The 15,310-nt window shown below is 47.7% G+C and overlaps 1 protein-coding gene and 1 long non-coding RNA gene across 3 annotated transcripts in view; one reads left to right on the forward strand and one right to left on the reverse strand.

Annotated features, from left to right (window-relative positions):
• Positions 1 to 10,033, reverse strand: part of LOC133040474 (uncharacterized) — a 172,496-nt gene extending 162,463 nt beyond the window's left edge. The window contains exon 1 of the long non-coding RNA XR_009688972.1: positions 9,902 to 10,033. This is a non-coding gene — a long non-coding RNA (uncharacterized LOC133040474). The remainder of the gene's footprint in view (positions 1 to 9,901) is intronic.
• The window catches only part of FAM78B (family with sequence similarity 78 member B), a 103,656-nt gene continuing 98,053 nt past the window's right edge, over positions 9,708 to 15,310 (forward strand). For both annotated transcript variants that reach the window (XR_009688971.1, XM_061120208.1), the window contains exon 1: positions 9,708 to 9,970. Coding sequence is in view for 1 of the 2 variants with exons in the window: in XM_061120208.1 (XP_060976191.1) it covers positions 9,708 to 9,970 (263 nt within the window). In the remaining variant the exon portion in view is untranslated. The remainder of the gene's footprint in view (positions 9,971 to 15,310) is intronic.

Raw genomic sequence — 15,310 nt, forward strand, 5'->3', positions numbered from 1 at the left:
CAATGAGAAATACATTTTAGAAAGATAATCTTTGGTATAAGGGAGATAAATTAGGAGCTTAGGGTTAACGTATATACACTACCATAGTATAGCCAATATAGATAAACATACACACACAACATAGATAAACAACAAGGACCTACTATACAGCACAGGGAACTATATACAATGTTTTGTAATAACCTATAATGGAAAAAATTGAAAAGAATATACATATTCTTTTTCAGATTTCTTTGCCATACACCTGAAGCTAACACACATTGCAAATTAACTGATTTCAATTTTTAAAAAGAGATTGAAAAAAATAATAATCCTCAGTGAAATACACAAGATGGGATTGAGCCAAGACCAGTTAGAAGGAATTGCAATTAGACAACTGCAAAGATAAAAGATCAGTAGTTGCCATATGTGTTTGCCTGTTTATTTATAAATTGTATCCATCAGTACCACAACACTGATACTGTATAGTCATTAATAAAACACAAGTAAAATAGGAATTTTGTTATTTTCTTCCTCTCCTCCAGTGGAGATTGTCCTGGAGACTAGTGCTCTGGATGATGAGGACTGAACACAAATAGAGACAAGGGAGTTGGAGAAGGGTGTGTTTGAGGACAAGCAGGGGTCTGCTTTCCACACAGCCCAAGAGCTGGACAGCAACTAATGAGAAAGATCATGTGTGGATAGACAATGGCACTGAATTGTTGCTCCAACAAATTCTACTATCTGACCCACATGAAAGAATTTGGTCAGACACATCTCTTCCAAGATTAGTTGGTATTTGGCAGGATAACCTGGGAGTGAGTTAAGAAGAGAAAAGGAGAGTTGTCTAAAAGAAATGTTGTTGACAACAAAGCAAATCCAGGTGCCTGCCTTCTGCAGAGGGTGTTTACTGACCTGATCTACTATGAGTGGAAATCTCACCTGGGGCCTCAAGCCATGAAATCAGTTTACAGTTTATCTCCTTGAGTCATGAAGCCAAAATAGAGAAGCCTCTAAAGAAGTGAAGTCCCTCAGTCGTGTCCGACTCTTTGTGACCCCATGGACTGGAGCCTACCAGGCTCCTCCGTCCATGGGATTTTCCAGGCAAGAGTACTGGAGTGGGTTGCCATTGCCTTCTCCAGAGGATCTTCCTGACCCAGGGATTGAACCCCGGTCTCCCTCATTGTAGGCAGACGCGTGTACCATCTGAGCCACCAGGGAAGTATGATCAAAATGGAGAAGGGAGAGGCAATAGCCAGAAGGCCTACCACACTGATGATTCATCCACTCATCTGCCCAGACTCACACGGTCCATCACCTACCCTGGTAATGATGATCACTACCATTTATTGATACCCACCATGTGCCAGGCATTGACCTAGAAAACTTACATTAAGTTAATGCTCACAGCAGCCTTGTGAAGGAGACATTTTGCTTTCCCTGTTCTCATGTGTATACAAGGAAAGTGAGAATTAGGAGCAATGACACTGTACCACCAGTACTTGTCCAAACTGAGATTAGAACCCAAATACGTCGGACTCTGTTCTTCCTGGGTGGCTCAGGTGGTAAAGAATCTGCCTGCAATGCCAGAGACCTGGGTTCAATCCCTGGGTCGGGAAGATTCCCTGGGGGAGGGCATGGCAACCACTCCAGTACTCTTGCCTGGAGAATCCCCATGGACAAAGGAGCCTGGTGGGCTCCAGTCCATGGCGTTGCAAAGAGTCGGACACCACTGAGCAACCAAGTCCAGCACAGCACAGCATGTCTGACTCCAACTGCATTGCTTTCCACTATACCTGGGAGCCACGGGCTCTGGTCCCACCCCCCTTTCTGGGCTCCTCAATCCCCATGCCTGCCCTCTCAGGGGCTATTCTCTGCCGCACTAAATTTCCTGCTTCTCCCTTACACATCATCCTCTCCATCGCGCTTCTCAACTTGTATGCCGATGCTATGAGTCCACAAACCACATTTTGAATAACAAGGACCTAGAAACTGACTACAAAGGCAGAATCTCATTTCTGGGCACCCCCGCCCCCCCCGGCCCCCGCCCCAGACCTACTGAATCAGAATCTTTTAACAAGATCCCCAGGGGATTTATACATGCATTATAATTTAAGGAGCACTGATCTCAACCCGAAATATCCTTTCCTTTGTTCTGCACCATACGACTCTTCACTCAATATCATTTGAGCATTTACTACATGCCAGGCACTGTTTAGAACTAAAGACACAAAATCAAATTAAATATGAGGCATAAACTTAAGATGATGATAATGTATTCATGAGAAAGATATATAACAAATAGTATTTTTAAAGGGTGAGTACTATGAACAAGATAAGAACAGGATGCAGTATCTTACATATCTAACTCTAAGCACCATCATAATATCAGATACTAAGAAAAGGCTCAATGATATTTCTGGAAGAAAATAAAGGAGGGAAGGTAAAAGACATAAAAGGAAGGAAGGGAAAACGATAGAAGGCATTGCACTAAACTGTAATTTCTAGGGAAATCTCTGGCGGTCCAGTGGTTAGGACTCTGTGCTTCCACTGTAGGGGGCACGGGTTCGATCCCTGGTCAGGGAACTAAGATCTCACAAGCCACACTGTGTGGCCTAAAATACATAAATAAACCGCAATTTCTAAAATGACAGCTTGGACAAGATATACTCATCAATGACTTCCCCATGGGGTAGCTTCATTTGGATGCGTGGATATATCCCAATATTAAGATCACTGCAACCCCAAACCCACCAAACTCTCCTCTCAAATTAACTTGCTGACGCTGCTAAGTCACATCAGTCCTGTCCAACTCTGTGTGACCCCATAGACGGCAGCCCACCAGGCTCCCCCGTCCCTGGGATTCTCCAGGCAAGAACACTAGAGTGGGTTGCCATTTCCTTCTCCAGCGCATTAAAGTGAAAAGTGAAAGTGAAGTCACTCAGTTGTGTCCAACTCTTAGCGACGTCATGGACTGCAGCCTACCAGGCTCCTCCATCCATGGGATTTTCCAGGCAAGAGTACTGGAGTGGGGTGCCATTGCCTTCTCCCAAATTAGCCTAGAAATCTGGATTTATCCTTAATGCTTTCTTCTCCTTTAATCTTATAAAGCTATTAAAATTGTTATTATTCTATTCATTCATATATGAGCTATTCAATATCCAATGTATACTCTGAGCAGGAGTTCAGGGGATGAAAAGATCATATCTAGCTGAAGTGCTTGCAGAAGTTCTCATGAATCAGGGGGTCAGAGTGTGTGGTCAGACAGAGATCTAAATCTTGGCGCAACCACTTGCTAGTTTTGATTCTGGGGCAGGTCCCTATTCTCTTTACACCACTGTCTGTAAGAGAGGATAATGATATTACCTCACAGACCTAGAGGAGGAATCAATGAGACATACACCATTGCTATTATTATGATTGTGTGGAGCAGGGTGGGATATGAACATTCAGTCAACAACATAACTTACAAAGAGAGAAGAGGAAAGAGTGGAGACCTCTTAAGGGACGGGTGAGCCATCTGCTTGGCCTGAAATCCAGGGTATAGAAGAAGTAGAGGAAAAAAGGCTAGAAGCACTGCTTGGGGTTCCATCAATGGAGCACTTCAATACCAACTCAAAAGATCTGTGGTGAATTCAAATAATAACAAAAAATACCTGAAGTTTCTAAAATAGGGGGGATTAGGATCAAAATTTGCTCTGCCTTGATGTGTGGGAGGAGAATGGCAAAGATGGAGAGGGAGGAACCTTTACCTAGAAACAAGGTCATCAAGAGGAGACCCTGGCTTGCAGGAAGACAGGTGTCAACTCACTGAGATGAAGTTGGCAGTATATCCACACAGAAGCATCTAGAGGCAGATGGACAAGCTGGTGTTGAGTTCAGGAAATGTTTGGGCTGGAGGGAGGAACTTGGAAGACATCACTGAATAATAAATACTTTTGAAAATAATAGTTAAAACCAGCAACATGGGTAAATGCCTTGAGGGAGTTCAGGCTGGGGAGGAGGGCTCCTTAGAAAATATACCCTGGGGGAAGGCAGGAAGTAAGAGGAGTCAGAGAAGCCAAGAGAACTGGGATTTGCAGAATCCTGGAATTAAAAGAAAGGCTTCAAGGGCTATCCTTAGTTGTCCAGTGGCTAAGACTCTGTATTCCCAATGCAGGGGGCCCAGGTTCAATCCCTTGTCAGGAAACTAGATCCCACATGCTGCATCTAAGACCCAGTGCAGCCAAATAAATAAATATTTTTTTAAAAAAAGCACATGCTTTATGTATTTAAAAAAGAAGAAAAGCATCAAGCCCTGCATATAAGGACTGAGAAAAGGATTTCGTGGCAAAGACAGGCACAAGTGACATTCAGCAAGACAGCTCACCAACTAGGGCATCCTTGGTAGTCTCTGCAGCCTATTGTAATGTGAGGCTGCTAGAAAAACTTGATGAATATTGGCCACTTGAAGAAGCTGCTGCACCTTGGGCTGAACGCATTCAGCAAAGCAGGCTGCGTCCATTGCCAGGGTCCACTTCCTGTAAGCCTTCTTAGCTGAGCCTGGAAAGGAGACTGGTTACTCTGACTTGAAGTGGCGGTAGGAGGGCTTTACCCCCCAAAAGAGTTGTTTCGTTAATCATATTCTCTAAGACCTTGAGGATTCAGTTAACCGCTTGCTTGCCTTCGAACCGTCTAAGTCAGATAGAAATTATCTCCCTTTTAAGAAGTTCCAAGGGTAATTTCTCAACAACTTTTGGTGGTCTGTTACAGTCTCTGAAAACTCTTACCAAGATCAACTAGAAAATAGGCCTTTGTGACCCAGAGTTTCCAAAAAGCTCACTTGACAAATTGAGTAATGAGTCAACTGATAGGAAAAATAAAGTCAGAGATTGACCAGTTTCTGGAAACATGGAGTGTGGGGTCACTGGAGGCTGAGGGAGGGGGTTGTAAAGGGGATACAGAGGTCAGCATCCTGGAGAGTGAACTCTAGGGCTCTAACTCGGGGAACTGAGAGGCTCTGTCATGCACAAGAGCATCAGAAGCATGAAGTACAAAGAAGGAATTGTGTGTGCCCTGAGAATAAACTCGAATGAAGTTATTCACAAGGAATGATTGTCACCGAGGTCCTGCCATTAAAGCTGTTCCATTTCTTGGTGTTTAGGACTGATAATCTTTGAGAGGAGATAATAGTGCTCAAAGACAAAAGACGTCAACTTTACATCAAGTAGGGATGCTCGACAGAGAAAGACAAAGCGTGTGGGGGGACAAAGAGGTGCCATGCAGAAAGAAGTAGATTAAAAAATATATGCTCATTGGGCTTCCCTGGTGGCTCAGTGGTAAAGAATCTGCCTGACAGTGCAGAAGATACGGGTTTGATCCCTGGTCTGGGAAGATCCCACATGCCACGGGGCAACAAAGCTCATGCAGCAAAACTACTGAGCCACAACTACTGAGCCCGCACGCCCTAGAAGCGTGCTCCACAAAAGAAGTCACCACAGTGAGAAGCCCACACACCGCAACCAGCGAAAAGCCCTCACGCAGCAACGAAGATCCAGCATAGCCAAAAATAAATAAATAAAATGAATTAAATATGTATATATAATGTATACATATATATGCTCAATGTAAGTAAAGAGTGCTCATAGTTAAGTTATGGGAAATAGTATTTTATCAGATTAAAAAAATTACTTTAGTCATTCAAACATTTATTGAGCAGCTCCTAGGTGCCAGGCACTAGCCTGGGCAACACATCCCTCTGAGAAGTGTACAGCCTGTTGAGGGAGACAAGAGTGAGCAAACCACCATGAAACAGAAGAAAAGATGCTAATAGAGGCAGGAACATGATGCTAACAGAGGCAGGGGAGACTTCACCAAGAGAGAAACAGAAACTTACAAGAGCAGCACAGAGGCATTGTCGCACTTCTGAGGACTCTGGTTTGAGTTATATGTAGCAGCCCATTGCTCTTTGCAGACTGAATGTTCATAAATGAAAACAGTCTCTATTGAGTGATCTGAAACATCCCTGTAGTTAGATACTTTGCTGAGACACAAATTTGAATGGTCTGCTAGGAGACCAGAGTGTACTTGCCAGCCATTTACTGGTGAATGGATCACACCCCACACCTGGCATTTGTGCCCCAGCACAGCTTACCTCTTCTCTTCTCATTGGTAATTCTCATACTGTGATTAACTTTTTTTCCTTTGCAGAGTCAGAGAAATATGGAGTTAATAAGGCACAGAGGTAATGAAGTAAAAAGTTTATTTTAATGGCAAAATTTATTTAAGAAGCTTTAGAAATTACCTTGGCACCATATTTATAGAACCATTAAGAGTCTAAAAAAGATCCCTTACATTTTTCAGTTACATTTTACTGCTTTTTATAGTGGAAATTATATGTCATGGTGATATTCATGATTCTGGAGACTCATGAAGGTCATGGATGAACCCTTTGAGAATGTCAGGGGTCCACGTCTGTGAATAATGAATTATATGTTATTGGCACTCTACTGGATATAACATGCTCTCATTTTAAGTTGGAAAAATAAGATATATTCTCTTTTATATGATTTTCTTATAATTTGGAGAAGACTACTATTGCCCTTCCCTGTTTATGAAGGCTCAGTATGTATTACCAGAAGACAAAGAATATTCATCCACAAAATTTTAGCCTGACAAACCAACATAGATAACTAAATTCCCCCAACTGAATGCTTTTCCCTTAGTCTATTTCCTGTAACTTAATAACCACTGAAACTTCAATCTGGCCCCCTCCCCAAAATACCTCAAACTTAACATGACAACACACAACCTCAATCTGCTTCCACTTGTCACCTTGTTTTGGCTACTAGGATCACATGGACTTAATTGCTGAAGCTGGAAAATTTAGACTCTTCTCTCAGTATCTAATCAGTTACCAAGTCAATGGATTTGACCTCTTAAACGACTCTCAAAAGCAGCTGGGCCTCGCCAGGCCCATGGCACTGCCCTAGCTCAGACCCAAATCCTCTGGCATCACAATATTCTGACACAGTGCCTCTAACCTGTCCTTCCTCTATCCCCCAAGTTGACAAGAGAGTAATTTTTCTCAAAATGCAAATCTTGCATTCATTAGTTGCCACTGAAGATAAAAATATGGTCCCATCAATAACTGGTTCCTGGCCAGTGACTCTGATGCCCATGGGTCTACACATAACACTTTGAGAACAGCATTGACTGTGAGCTGCTTATCTTCCTAATTATGCTGTGTTCTTTCATACCTCCATGCATTTTTGTATTTATGCAATTCTTGTGCTGCACGGCCTTTTCACTCCTGTACTCTTAGCAAATCTCTACTAGACCTTCTAGATTCAGTTCAAATGCCACTGCTGCAGGACAGCCACGTGCAAACCTCTCAGTGGCTCCCATATCTGGGCTCCTGCGGCCCTGAAAACATGCTACTAAGGCACGCGTCACAGTTTACAGCAAGACCGTGGTAACAAAGTTATCTTCTCCAGTGGTCCACAAGCCTTGTCTTTGAATCCTAGTCATTAGCACAATGCTGGGCTTCCGCCACACAGTCAGTGTTCGCTGAACAAAAGCATCTGCGACTGAAATTGGGGGTTACAGGGTAAAATGAGAGAAGCCTGTTATCAAAGGGCAAAAACTACATTTTTTGTTAACTCTAAACTGACTCGAGGTGCCAGGAAGGTTAAAATAAGGATAGCGTACTTTTAGACCTCAACTGACTTTTAAATTACTCATCTGTCCTTAGCTAAAGACTAACGCTAACCAGAGTCCTGTGCAGCCTAAGTCAGAATATTTCACAGCTGGACACTAGATCCAACAAATGCTCAATGAACATGGAAGAAATGCTTAAAAAGAAGGTATTGGCTTTAAAAAAACAAATGGGAAAAAAATGCCCAGTAAAACCACGTGCTTCCTCCCCCCCCTGCTTTGGCATTTTAGAGCACGGTATCAGACACAGGGCGCCATACTGTACACAGTGTCTAATATCTGTGGTGGCAGTTCCCACAGACAAGCTACTGTGATGCTTTTTTTTGTTCACTCATTCATTCACTCACAGAAACTGCTGAGCAGCTACTGCGGGCCAGTCACCATGGCAAAAGCAAAGGAAAGAACAGGTCCCTGAGATCCAGGATTTCTACAGGACAGATGGATTACTACAAATGGCCCTGGGCTTGTATCATTAAGCAGTTACTATTTAAATCCAGCCCGGTTCCAAAAATGTTCTCAAGTTCTCCTTATACTTAACAGGTCACAAGTTACCTTGGGTAACCTCAAGAAGGCTGCTAAGCATTCTAATGCAGCCAGTCTGTATCGCAAGGCAATAACCTGTCTCGGGACACATCTACATTCAAAATGCAGCGTTTAGGGTAAGTTCACTACTGCTCTAATCTCCCAATGGGTAGAGGTTTGCTGAAAGACGGTTTTCTAAGAAGGAAAAGATTTGGATGAAGGCAGATGATGAGTGAAGCTGAGTTCGAGCTTCAACTAAAACTCTTGGCGTGTTAGGGCACGGAAGAATTCTCTGGATACCCTCACCATGGAGAGTGGTGGAAAGAAACGCTTCCAGGGCAAACCCAGTCAGGGAAAGACGTAAGTCCAACTGCATTTAGCACCATACTGGGGCCCAGACTTCGGCCTCCTTCAAGGTAAATACTAGGGGAGCTCAAGCCTAATTCTTAACAAACTACATTATAAATGACGGGCCAATCTCCGATATAGCTGCTCCCCTCACCCTTAGGCTGCCCCAAAGGTTCATTGCCGGGTTCCCACCCAGACTCTGGACAGCGCCCCGACCTTCTCGGAAACACCTACCCACCCCAGGAGGGGTCCCCACAACCCCCGAGCCCACCCCAGTAGAACCACCCACTGCAGCCCCGCCCCGCCCGGCCCCACGTGTCCGGCCCCACCCCGGCGCTGGCGGCCCTTTAAACACCCCCACCCTTACACAGTACCCCCCCACCCCGACCCGAACGGCAGCCGGAGAGGGACAAAACTCATGGCGTTCCGCCAGCTTCCTCCGCGGACCTCGTCCCGGACCACCCGGCCCGCGGGGCCTTCCCCTCTGGGTCACAGCCCCGGGCGGCCCCAAGCCCGCGGCGGCCCGGCCGAGGAGTGTCGCTGCGGCCCAGCTGCGGGGCGGGGCCGGCGGGAGCGCAGGTCTCCGCCGCTGCCACGGCTGCCTCCGCCTGCTGCGAGGGCCGCCCGCTCGCCCGCCGCTGGGCGCGCTGCACGCGGGGGGCAGCCGCGGTGCAGAGGTTCATGCGGCGGCGGCGGCGGCGGCGGCGGCGGCGGAGGCAGACAGACCGGGCGCCGCCGCCGCCGCCGCCCTCCCCCGGCTCCGCGCCGCCGCCTCCTCTCCGGCGAGGGGCGGGGGCCCCGGCCCGGGGTGGGCACCGCTGCTCGCAGCGCCGCTCCCCACCCTGCCCTCCGCTCGGGCCCTGGGGCTGGCGGGGGCGCCCGCTGCCTTCTAGGAGCGCACGCTCTCCGCGCGCCCTGCGGGAGAGAGGGGGCGGGTGTGGGCGGGGGCGCGCGGGCGTCGGGGCAGCCGGGGCCCCGCGAGGCGGCGAGAGGAGGGGGCTGCCTCGGAGGGTGCCCGGCGGCGGCTCCCCGCTCCTCGGCGCGAGCCGAGCCGGACCCAGAGCGGGCGGCGAGTCGCCATGCCGGTGTGACGGGCGCCCCCGGCTGCCCGCGCGGTCCCCGGCGCTGCCCCACGCCGCGCCGCGCCGGCGCCGGGCGGCAGGATGGGCTGTATCCAAAGCATTACCTGCAAGGCGAGGATCCGGCGCGAGAACATCGTCGTGTACGATGTGTGCGCCACCATCGACCAGTGCCCCACGCGCATCGAAGAGACCTCGCCCATCGTCCTGCGCTACAAGACCCCCTACTTCAAAGCTTCGGCCCGCGTGGTCATGCCCCCCATCCCCCGCCACGAGACCTGGGTGGTGGGCTGGATCCAGGCGTGCAACCAGATGGAGTTCTTCAACACCTACAGCGACCTGGGCATGTAAGCGACCGGCCGCGCGGAGTCGGAGCGGGGTCCGTGGCCCTGGTCTCTTCTTACCCCTACCCTCCTCCCCAGCTCCTTCTTACTGCTCTCCCCATCCTTTTTATAAACCTTCCTCCCGCCTCCTTTTCCATCTCCCTCCTCCCTGCGCTTTTGTTTCAGTGACAGGGCTGATGTGTGTAGGGAGGCTCCTCGCGAAGGCATTTTCTCGTGCTTTGCTTCTGATTCCCTATGAATGCTAGGAGCACGGTGCGGGGCGGGAAGAACGCTCTGAGGAGGGTTCAAGAGACGGAGGTGGGGGTGGCTGGCTAGTGCCCTGGGAGTTTCGGGGCGCCGTCTGTGCTTTGCAGGGCTTCTGGGGAAGAGTTTGGGGGGACCTGTAGAGAGTAGTGGAGTGCCGGGGGCGCGTGGGCTGTACCGCGCGTGCTTTGGAGAAACCCGAGCCGGTTTGGAGAGGAAGGTCCCAGGCGTCCAGCCTGGACTTGGTCTGCCCTTGTTCCTTCGACTGTTGACTTCGAGCCCTTGTCCCCCGAACCGGAAAGCCTGGAGGCGTTTCCCTCCGGAGCCGCACACCCGACAGCCACCTCTCTGGCTCAGCGCCCTCCGGAAGAGTACCGGAGGTGGGAGTGGGAAGGCACCGGGCGCGTCCCAGCGGAGCAGGCTGATGGCCTTGTGCGAGCAGCCTCTGATTGGCGCGGTGCGATACGTGTCGTTGCTCAGTGAAAGTATGGGTCTCGTGTCGGTCTAGGGTCTTTACTTACTCCAAAACTTTCTTCTCCGGCGCTGGGAGGGATTCCCCAGCGCCCACCGCCGAATTCTGTCGGCGAGCTGGGAGCTCTCCAACTTCTTTCAGCAGCGCCGGTCGGCGCGCGCCGGGCTCCGCAGCTGCGGTGGAGACCCAGGACCGCGGCGACTCCTCTGCCGCCAGGGGCCGACAACCTGCCCCGGAACCGCAGGCTGCTGACAGTCGCGTCCAGGACTTTTTCATTAACTAAATTTTCATAACTCCCTGCCAGCCTCCTTTCAGAAGTACACTCTGCGCAGTTGGCAACTACAATGGCTAAAAGGTTTGGGGCCTGCATTTCGCCTGCTGTTACAGTATAGGTCTAGAGCACCCTAATTAGCTTGCAGCCCATAGGGAAACCCTCTTCTGAAAATCAGCCTCATTTCATTAGTAATCTAAAACTCCAGAGTTCCCAAGGTTCATCTTTTGAATATGGATATAAGTTGGGAGAGTTTCCATTTTAAAAGGTCAGACTATCTTTTTAACAGCAGTTTGCAGGCTTTTTATTGCACTTTGAGAGCATGTAAGTTAACACTAGTCATAGGTGCTAAAAGGAATTTTGACAGGTTGCTTTGTTTCTCCCGGCTCCCACTCCCACCCTTTTCCCCACCCCGCAGAGTCTGAACTTTCCTCTCTAATCATAAAAACTCAATGCTGGAGAAAGCTCTTTCCTAGGGAAGATGTGTGACAGCCCGGTTTGCTCTGTCTCTGCACCCAGAGTGTTCTTGTCTTTCTGGAAGGCAGCTGGATGTGAGAAATAGGGGAAATCTTATTTGGGGTGAATTCTGGTGGCTCAGACGGTAAAGAATCTGCCTGCAGTTCAAGAGATCCCAGTTCAGACCCTGGGTTGGGACGATCCCCTGGAGAAGGAAATGGCTACCCACTCCAGTATTCTTGCCTGAAGAATCACATGGACAGAGGAGCCTGGTGGGCTACAGTCTCAAAGAGTTGGACACGACTGAGCAACTAACACACATGCCATTTAAGAACATACACACCCTCAAAAGAACTATTATATCTGAACATGTGTGTCTCGTAAAGATTTTTTTTTTTTTTTTTTTTTAAGAGACTCATTATTTCCAGCTAAATCAGAGAAAGCCCCAGACAGGCAAGGGCACCTTCGAGTTTGTTCTCTGGGCCTGGCCCTGGCGGCAGTGTGCAGCCTTGGTTGGGGACAGTAACTGCAGCCTGGGGCCACTCTGGGAGACACTAGGAGAGACTGAGCTGAAAGTCTTACTTTTCCCAAGACTTCGCAGCCAAGACTCTCTGTTGCCTCACATCTCCTGTAAATTAGTAATCTGAAAGTAAATAAATCGTTCTTTCATAAAAGAGAATATATTCTACCTCAGGAGAAGCCAGGGTGAGGTATAAACGGACATGGTAGTTGAACTTCCTTGACTCTGTGAGAAGATGTGTCCACGTGGGCACCCGCTTTAGGGTGTGAGTTGGTGTCTGCTCAGTGGGACACATTCTCCCTGACCCTTGCTTGCTGAGTTCCTGCCTTTGGGATTTGGAGGGGGGAAGAAAGTTCTGCCTTTAAACTACCACTTTCAATGTTTTAAGATTCTTGGTTTTCATGTTGTTGTTGGCGGGGGACAAAAATAGTCCCCAAGAAATCGTAAAGCATATTATTTTAGATTTGTGTCCAGGGGCCCCCCTGTCTTTGTGGCTGCAATAATGGCTTGTGTGTGTTTAAGGCCAGTTTGGAGCCTGGATTTGATTGAACCAATTTCCACGAAATGTTTCAGCCCTGAAAACTTGGAGAGTGTAAACTTTCTGATAGAAACCCCTATTGCATGAAAGTCACTGCAACCTATTAGTTATTATGTCCATTTTAGCCAGTACCTTGAGTGGAGAAAACACTGCAGGCTGAATTTTCACCCTTGTGTAATGCTCTTGTTACATGAAGCATGGTATGATGAGAGACTATAGGTTATAAAACTGCCTTTTTCAACATTTAAAAGGGACTATGCCAGAGGAAACCTGCAACTTAAAATGCCAAGAAAACTTTATCTATAGGTTTAAAGAAAACATGAGCTTTCTTGGTTTAAATTTCTCCACATTTCCAAGAAAGAGAAGGCTTCTACAGGAGCATTTGAAATAGCTGATGGTCAGGATAGCCAGAGCTTAATTTGAACTTGAACTCAAGTGACTTGAAACTCCCTCTAGTGATTCTGTCGGAAGCAGACTATTGATGCTTGTGGCCCCCATTTCTTTCTCATTTGTCCCTGATGAACCTGCTCCTGCCAAGACTGCTGCAAGGCTTCATCCTACAGGGAGGAAGAACCACTGGATTTTCTCAATCAACCCATCAATAAACAAATGTTTATTTTACCAACTGCCTCTGATGTACCAGCGCCAGCAAAGAAAACAAAGGAATAAGCAGGCAGCTTCAGTGTTCCTCAGTGCAGGAGGTAAGGAGGCAAAGGCCGGTGGGCAGCAAAGGCCGGTGCTCCCAAGCAGTATAGGAGAAATGCCAGAGAAAGGGACCAGGCCAGGTGTTCTAGATGTGTAAAGACTCAAGCTAGATGCAAGGGATGGGTGAGACTCAACAAGGCAAGGAGGAGGGACGAGTTCTAAAGGGCAAAAACAGCAAATACATGGAGGTAGGAAAATACAAGGGGGCACACATAGGCAGTAGAGGAACTTTCAAGGTGAAGAACAGTGGGGGATAAGAAAGGGTCTGTTGGGAAGGCCTAGAAGAGTAGATCTGGAAACGGGAAGGTTGAGATCAGATCTTCTTAACCAAAAGAGTATGAGGAAGCGCTTCATACCTTTTCAATGCCTCTTGGGCATATAGGAGCTTTTCAGTAGACTTAAGACCTTTATGATGGAACAGGTTTTTTTTTTTTTTTTTTTTTTTTCTAATTTATTGATATAGTTGACTTACAGTGTTGTGCCAATTTCTGCTGTACAGTGGAGTGATTCAGCCTATATGTATATATATATATATGGGGTGGCTCAGCCCATAAAGAATCCACCAGCAATGCGGGAGACTGGGTTCAATCCCTGAGTTTGGAAGATCCCCTGGAGGTGGGCATGGCAATCCACCCCTGTTTTCTTGTCTAGAGAATCCCATGGACAGAGGAGACTGGTGGGCTACAGTCCATGGGGTCACAAAGAGTCAGACATGACTTGAGTGACTATGCACAAGCACATATATATGTTTACACACACACACACACACACACACACACAGATATACATACATTCTCTTCTGTTACGGTTTATCACAGGATATAGCACATTTCCTGTACAACACAGTAGGACCTTGTTGTATTCTATGTGTGATAGTTTGCATCTGCTAATCTCAGACTCCCAATCCATCCCTCCCCCCACCCCATGATGGAAGTTTTGAATGCTAGAGTACAATACCCAAGAATAAGGAATGGGGTTCATGTGCTGAAGATGCAGGCAAGTCTGAGGTCGGAGGAGAGCCGGCAGTGGCTGAAGGCCTTTCCCATTCCCCTCTGAGCCTCGGTGTGGTGTCTTCTACAGCTGTGAGGGTCAGCTCTGGTCAGCTTAGGGTTGATGGTGTAGGGTTTGGAGAACCTTGGCCTGGGTGAAGCTTGAGGAGGTGAGAGCTCACTCCTCACCTTCAGGACACAGCTCTTGCCTGTCTCTCTCCTGCTCCCGCAGAGGGTCATTATCGAAGGTTTGACCATACCCATCTACCTCTGTTACCTTTTCAGTTTATTCTAAGCTGGTTTCTCTCAGTTCCAAATTTGCGCTTACTCAGCTCGTCTGGGCTTTCCACATTGCCAGACCCAGCAGACACCTACCTTTTCATCAATATTCCACATAGTTGACAGCTTCCTGTTTCTTGAATCACTTCCATTACTTAGCTCTCATGCTGCTTTCCTGGCTGTTCTCCTATCTGACCTCAAAATGCAGTTCACTGGGACATTTCTCATTCTGTACTGGATGGATAGTTATTTCATCCACCCCAATGGCACCAGATGGTCTCTGGGATACAGAGTCACCTGCAGTACAGGCGTATGTGTCCACACAGTTTCCACTTGGCTGGCTGAAAGAAATCTCAAGCTAAATGTATCCAAACCTGCACTCTTGATCTCCGCTACAGCTCCCACCTAAAAGCTGCACCTCTGCCATTCTTTCCCATCTTAGTAGCACCTTCAGTCCCTGGGTTACTTCAGCTGAAAATCTGTTTGTCACTTTAGATATTGCCCCGAACATTCATTCCATTATCAAATCCTGCTGATCCCATCCTGCAGATAACTCTAATCCAACCACCACTTTCTGTATCCCCCTCTTCCATTGTAGGACATGTCATCATCCCCTATCACTTGCTCCCCTACCACTTCTGACCAAACTTGCCACCTCTGTTCTTGCCCTCCACCCAGTCTATCCCCCATATGATAGTCAAGTGACGTTTTAGAAATATAAATGCTATTGCTTTCTTGCCTAAACCCTTTAATGGCTTCCCATTACAATCCCAAAATAAAATTTGAAAATCTCTTCCCACTCTGAATTTCTGTTCTTAAGCCCCTTCAACCTTTTCTCATTTCTTCAGAGGAATGAGCTTCATCCTGATT

The sequence above is a fragment of the Dama dama genome, chromosome 20, assembly GCF_033118175.1.
Source record: "Dama dama isolate Ldn47 chromosome 20, ASM3311817v1, whole genome shotgun sequence".
Lineage (NCBI taxonomy): Eukaryota > Metazoa > Chordata > Mammalia > Artiodactyla > Cervidae > Dama > Dama dama.